The 7,034-nt window shown below is 42.8% G+C and overlaps 1 protein-coding gene across 1 annotated transcript; it reads left to right on the top strand.

Moving 5' to 3' along the window:
• Positions 1-6,544, top strand: arrdc3b (arrestin domain containing 3b). The gene is made up of 8 exons (XM_030768447.1): positions 1-477; positions 2,599-2,680; positions 2,893-3,040; positions 3,164-3,266; positions 4,774-5,030; positions 5,149-5,311; positions 5,592-5,734; positions 5,911-6,544. Exons 1-8 carry the CDS (start codon positions 198-200, stop codon positions 5,962-5,964), a joined length of 1,230 nt encoding a protein of 409 aa, XP_030624307.1. The 5' UTR covers positions 1-197; the 3' UTR covers positions 5,965-6,544.
• Positions 6,545-7,034: the final 490 nt, after the last annotated feature.

The following is a 7,034-nucleotide window of genomic DNA, read 5'->3' as shown; positions in this document are numbered from 1 at the left end:
GCCACTCAAGAGCAAATTGTGATACCTTCACTGAAGCCTCGTACATCAAATGAATTCCCACGACAGCACTGAGCGTGCCTGCAGCTCATCTGCATGGCAGAACATTGGGTCAGATCTCGAGATCCAGCTAATTTTCTCGTGAGATCTTCGTTGTCTCTAATCTTTTTCAACTTAACAACTTGAAAAAGCGTTTCACCATGGTGCTTGGAAAAGTGAAGAGTTTCTTCATAAGCTATGACTGTCTGAATGATAGCAATGTCCCTGTTTTCGCAAGTGGGGACTGCGTCTCAGGAAGAGTTATCATCGATGTCACTGGAGAAATTCGTGTGAAATCGTTGAATATTCACGCCAAAGGACTGGCTAAAGTTCGCTGGACGGAATCACGTAGTGGTGGTTCCAACACTGCCTATACACAAAATTACACTGAGGAAGTGGAGTATTTAAACCATAGAGACAACTTAATTGGACACGACAGAGGTAAGAATTCCTAAGATATATGCATTTTGTCATAACAAGGCTGCCTCTGGTGTGTGATTTGTTCTGAACTACAGAAACGAAGCTGTTTTCATGTTAGGTTTTCTAAAGATTCTCCTTCATAGCGGAATAAAGAGTATATCAAATTTTTGTTCACAAAGCATATGCTATAATTCGCACGAACATAAGGATGATGGTCAGAAGCATGTAGCGTGTCTAAAGCATCCCTTTAGAAGTATAGAGACAAGCAATGAATGGGACCTCACTCATAACCAAGACCTGCGTTCAAAAACTAATATTTTGACATCAAAACTTTTCACCAAATAAATCTTTATTTTTAAAAGGAATGAACAAGCCACTCACACCGAATACATACAGTTTAACACACGTTAAACAACAAATCCTGCTAAATAGTAATCTAATATTATCAGAATGTGTCCCTCGTTATGAAAAATGATTATATTTGCGGCAATTTAACGACTTGTTATCAGTTGAAAGAAATGTATTCTCGGTGTGATGCTCTTAAGTTTACACCCTTTGTTAGAAGCGGTTTAAACCTGTTCACAAGCTGGATGCTGGGGCAGAGAGGGGGAGGGGGTTGACAAGCCTTCGCTCGTTGATTGGTTGAAGTGCTCGTGTATCTCGAATGACCTCATGTCTTTGCACAAGCCTGTCAAGAGTGAAACTGAACTTTTAGCGAAAACCATTTCTTCAGTTGAACTTGCAGAGTTAACGAAGCTGGGGCACGTTCATGCTTTTGAGAACATCTTGTTTCTGAGAAAACCCATAAGTATATGCCGTGTACTGCTTTAATGTTAGCTGCATTGGGCGCGACCAGCCGAAATGCAGGAATCGTCCACCGTTACACACCCTCTGCCCAACCTTTGTAACTGTAGCCTGTGTCCTGTTACGGTCCACGGAGAAGTGGTGATGTGGAGTAATACCTTGAAACCTTACTGAAAGAAACTGCGATTAACAATATGTCACTTTTCGTTAACCATAATTTATGTAAACGTTGAACACAAATAGTGGATAAGCATAACAGATCTGTTGCTAGTTTTTTGCCATCGTATTCCTAAGACTGGATGTGAATGGATTTCTGTTACTGTGCAGTTGTGTGCTTTGTAAGACTTGTGCTGTTATTCTGTAAACAAATTATATTATGAATAAAGAAAAATAAACACAACAGTTTTTGCCCTCCGTGTATTTATTTCAGTTGTGTGTGCGTGTTTGATCACTGTTCTTTTTTACAGTCACCTCGGTACATCTCATGTCCTCTCGTGATTTCGGCATGTCGCGAGACACATACCTTTCCCATCTGTGGGCGTTCTAGAACAAAAAGTGTTCCAGTGCGCCGTCTGAAGGCGGCTCGGTAATATATGTATGAGGAAATCCGGCCGAGAGAGGCTGCTTACACCGGTTTAGTCCGGTCCTCACTAGCTCTTGGCTGTCTCTGAATGACAGCCGGATGGGTGTTTACGGTAGTGCTGCTGCCGTTAAGATCACACAGTTCTGCTGAGGTGGCGGGAGGAAAGCCAAATAAAGAACACATTCACACAAATTCAAACGAGAGAACATTTATAAACTCTACGTATGTGTATAGGACCACACATTTATAAACTCTATGTATGTGTATAGGACCACACAAACTCCTTTAAACAACATTTTTGGTTCTGGAGAAAACAAACAGACAAACAAGCTTATTTTCCTTTCAAAGTGTGTTAAAAGTTGCCACAAAACATTTCACATTTCATTACTCACGAACTGTCTACTGCATCACAGATACTTTCTAGAGAATAAGGTGAAGTGTCAGCAGGATTCTAGTATAAACTTTCCCTCCTCTGGTAAACACACAGCCTGAAGTGACTGTGAATATTTATCCCTTTTTTTCTCTCTCTCTTTGTTCATCTGTATGGTGCCTTTAAAAACACAGAGCATATATTGTGCTGTATTATAGTATTCCACACATAATTACTTTTCATGTGCCGGGTGTTATTTGGCATAGAAGTTTAAACAATAATGAGCTTTGTTCTTACTCTTGTGTGTTGTCTTAAGGAGTCCTCAGGCTAAGATTGTGAAGGTATGGTATATGTGTATATAGAGTTCTCTTCTCCTTTCCTCTAGATGAAGACAGTTGTGAGGAGGGTCTGACTGTCCTTCAGTCTGGCAGACATGAGTATGCCTTCAGCCTGGAGCTGCCCCAGATGTGAGTATTCCTCAGTTCTGTGCCCTCACAGGGTGAAATCCATTTAAATTTTAAACACACACATTCCTGATTTCCTCTCCAGCGTTCTGTAAGAAAAGAGAAAAAGATGAGGGATTGAGTTGTTTTATTTCTGGTGGTGTTTGAGAGCGAAAGGTCTGTTCCATATCACCGTCTCAGACTGATCTGGGTTCCTCTTTCTCCTCTGCCCTCAGGGCACTGGCCACATCCTTTGAAGGGAAACATGGCAGTGTCAGGTACTGGGTGAAAGCTGAACTGCACAGGCCCTGGCTTCTACCCATGAAAACAAAGAAAGAATTCACTGTCTTTGAGCACATTGACATCAACACCCCTGCACTGCTGGTGAGACATTCACATTAGACATATGATGATAAGATTAACAGTTAAAATCAAAGCTTAAAGGTCACAGAATAAATTAAATTCATTCTAAGTGTGTGTGTGTTGTTCTGTGCTGTGTGTGTCCAGTCACCCCAGGCTGGCACTAAAGACAAGACCCTCTGCTGCTGGTTCTGCACTTCTGGCCCAGTTTCCCTCAGTGCCAAAATCGAAAGGAAAGGCTACACACCAGGTAAGACTACAAATGTATTTACAGCCCTGTCTTCACCATCTCATACTCACTATTACTCTGTCTTCACCATCTCATACTCATTATTACTCTGTCTTTACCATCTCAAACTCACTATTACTCTGTCTTTACCATCTCAAACTCACTATTACTCTGTCTTTACCATCTCATACTCACTATTACTCTGTCTTTACCATCTCATACTTATTATTACTCTGTCTTTACCATCTCATACTCACTATTACTCTGTCTTTACCATCTCATACTCACTATTACTCTGTCTTTACCATCTCATACTCACTATTACTCTGTCTTTACCATCTCATACTCATTATTACTCTGTCTTTACCATCTCAAACTCACTATTACTCTGTCTTTACCATCTCATACTCACTATTACTCTGTCTTTACCATCTCGTACTCACTATTACTCTGTCTTCACCATCTCATACTCACTATTACTCTGTCTTCACCATCTCATACTCACTATTACTCTGTCTTTACCATCTCATACTCACTATTACTCTGTCTTTACCATCTCATACTCACTATTACTCTGTCTTTACCATCTCATACTCATTATTACTCTGTCTTTACCATCTCATACTCACTATTACTTTGTCTTTACCATCTTATACTCACTATTACTCTGTCTTCACTATCTCATACTAATTATTACCCTGTCTTTACCATCTCATACTCACTATTACTCTGTCTTTACCATCTCATACTCACTATTACTCTGTCTTTACCATCTCATACTCACTATTACTCTGTCTTTACCATCTCAAACTCACTATTACTCTGTCTTCACCATCTCATACTCACTATTACTCTGTCTTCACCATCTCATACTCACTATTACTCTGTCTTTACCATCTCATACTCATTATTACCCTGTCTTTACCATCTCATATTCACTATTACTCTGTCTTTACCATCTCATACTCATTATTACTCTGTCTTTACCATCTCATATTCACTATTACCCTGTCTTTACCATCTCATACTCATTATTACTCTGTCTTCACTATCTCATACTAATTATTACCCTGTCTTTACCATCTCATACTCACTATTACTCTGTCTTTACCATCTCATACTCACTATTACTCTGTCTTTACCATCTCATACTCACTATTACTCTGTCTTTACCATCTCAAACTCACTATTACTCTGTCTTCACCATCTCATACTCACTATTACTCTGTCTTCACCATCTCATACTCACTATTACTCTGTCTTTACCATCTCATACTCATTATTACCCTGTCTTTACCATCTCATATTCACTATTACTCTGTCTTTACCATCTCATACTCATTATTACTCTGTCTTTACCATCTCATATTCACTATTACCCTGTCTTTACCATCTCATACTCATTATTACCCTGTCTTTACCATCTCATATTCACTATTACTCTGTCTTTACCATCTCATACTCACTATTACTCTGTCTTCACCATCTCATACTCATTATTACTCTGTCTCATCATCTTTTTTCACAGGAGAATCCATCCAGATCTTTGCCGAAATAGAGAACTGCTCCTCACGTGTGGTCGTGCCAAAGGCAGCTCTGTATCAGACACAGACGTTCTGTGCCAAAGGAAAGGTGAAGGAGATCAAACAGCTGGTGTCCAACCTGCGTGGGGATTCTCTGTTGCCTGGAAAGACTGAGACGTGGAATGGGAAAATACTGAAGATTCCCCCTGTCTCTCCTTCCATCCTTGACTGCAGCATTATCCGCGTGGAGTATTCTTTAATGGTGAGAGCTCAGAAGTGTTCAGACCTGAGTGCAGTGTTCAGACCTGAGTGAAAGCACTGAGCGGTGATGTAATAAGTGAACGCTAGGTTGAAAGTAAAGATGTTGTTCCTCCTGGCAGGTGTATGTGGACATTCCACGGGCGATGAACCTTTCTCTGAGTCTCCCTTTGGTGATTGGCACCATTCCCCTCCATCCCTTTGGCAGCCGCACCTCCTCCATCAGCAGCCAGTGCAGCATGTCCATTAACTGGCTGGGAATGTCTTTTCCTGAAAGACCTGAAGGTAGTACACACATCCTTACACACACACACGCGCGCGCACACATGCACACACCTTACACACACACAGCATCTTCACACAATTCCACACACCATATACACAGACATACGCATGCACACTCACACACACACGCACACACTCACACACAGTGTCTATGTTCAATGTTGGCTATAGCCTGTCATTTTTTAGGTTTTTGGAAAGTTTGATCTAGTTTGCTAAAAACTGTTGTCTGATTTTTGCTTTTATGGGATGTGGAAATGAATTTTCCATTTTGTTATTTCAGCTCCTCCAAGCTACTCTGACATCATCGCCGACGGGATTCCACACAACGCTCCGCAGGTTCCGAGCCCCCCGGAAGAGCCGGAGGAACTGCTGCTCGCCTACATCCAGAAATTCCGCCTCCTTCCTCCGCCTCTCTACTCCGAGGTATGGGCTGGTGCTTCTCCCTCAGGCTGTGGGTTTATGTATTTTTCCAAAACTTTCCAAATCATTTGTGTAGAGGGCTGTAAACACCTTTCTCCATTTTCACCATGTAAACAGTTAGTTTAAGTTAAATTCAGAGATTACAGCCATAATGATTTACATGTTTTGCTCCTTCTCAGATTGATCCAAACCCAGAGCAGGCGATGCTGACTGACAGCTGTCCATCACGCTGAGTGGGTGGAGCTTCCTGACCAGGACTAATGTCTACATGTTTAACCCACCTGTGTGACCAGACCGATCACCTGCAGTGGCTACAGAAGACAAATGTCTCACAGAAAAGTGACTCGGATTTCCACTGGTAGACCTATAACACGTGTATTCTGGGACCTGAAGTTGGTTGACCAGATCAGATGTAATCCAGTGGATCTCTCTGTGTAATGCTCAGGTCCATTCGTGGAATGAAGGCTCCGACGGGATGTTGACTGTATCCGTCAAACGGAAGAGAGAGCCAGACCACGGGTTGTTCATCTCTCTCGTCCCTTGACCGCAGGACGCCGGAGCCGGTTGTTTGGTCTTCGTTTCCGCTGTGACCTTTTGAAATGGCCGAGAACCAGGGGTGGTGTTCCTGAGGAGCTGTGATGGGAGGCCACATTTCCTTACACTGGTCCCCTGCTTCACTCCTCACCCCCTCACCCCTGCTTCACTCCTCACTCCCTCAGGCTGACGTCTCACTGTCACTCTGAACTGCCTCGTCTGAAATCATGACAAAATAAGAAAAGAATTCCGAGGACGAGAGAACTGAGTGAGGTCGCAGAGAAGGACGTTCCTCACACTACTGTCCTGTCATAAAAAATGACAACGGAGCAGCTGGCAGTCTGTGCTCCTCTGTGCTTCAGCACAGCTCCAGCCGAACACAGAGACGCGCCAGCACAGCTCCAGCCGAGCACAGAGACGCACCAGCACAGCCGGGCCCCCGCCTGCCGCTGGCCTGTCTCAGTCATTATGACCCGGGCCTTTTCGGTTTTAGAGTTTGCAGCTCTGGCCTTAACAGTAATGAGCACTTTTGTTGGAAAGTTTTGTGTGTGTGTGTGCGTGTGTGTGTGTGTGTGTTTATGTTGAAATGAATCCGATGTCTTCATGATGGTGCCTGGCCAGGTGTCTGGCACTGAGGAGACAGAAGATGATAAGCTTCCATGTGTGTTGGTGTTGTGTGTATTAACCTGACTTTGGAGATGTTTTATTTGGAACGATGCAGGTCTCTGCAGTTCAGGCACTGGTCAGGTGATCTGTGTGGTGTCACATG

This window comes from Chanos chanos, chromosome 3 (assembly GCF_902362185.1).
Source record: "Chanos chanos chromosome 3, fChaCha1.1, whole genome shotgun sequence".
Taxonomy (NCBI): Eukaryota; Metazoa; Chordata; class Actinopteri; order Gonorynchiformes; family Chanidae; genus Chanos; species Chanos chanos.
This window is presented reverse-complemented; position numbering and strand designations above follow the sequence as displayed.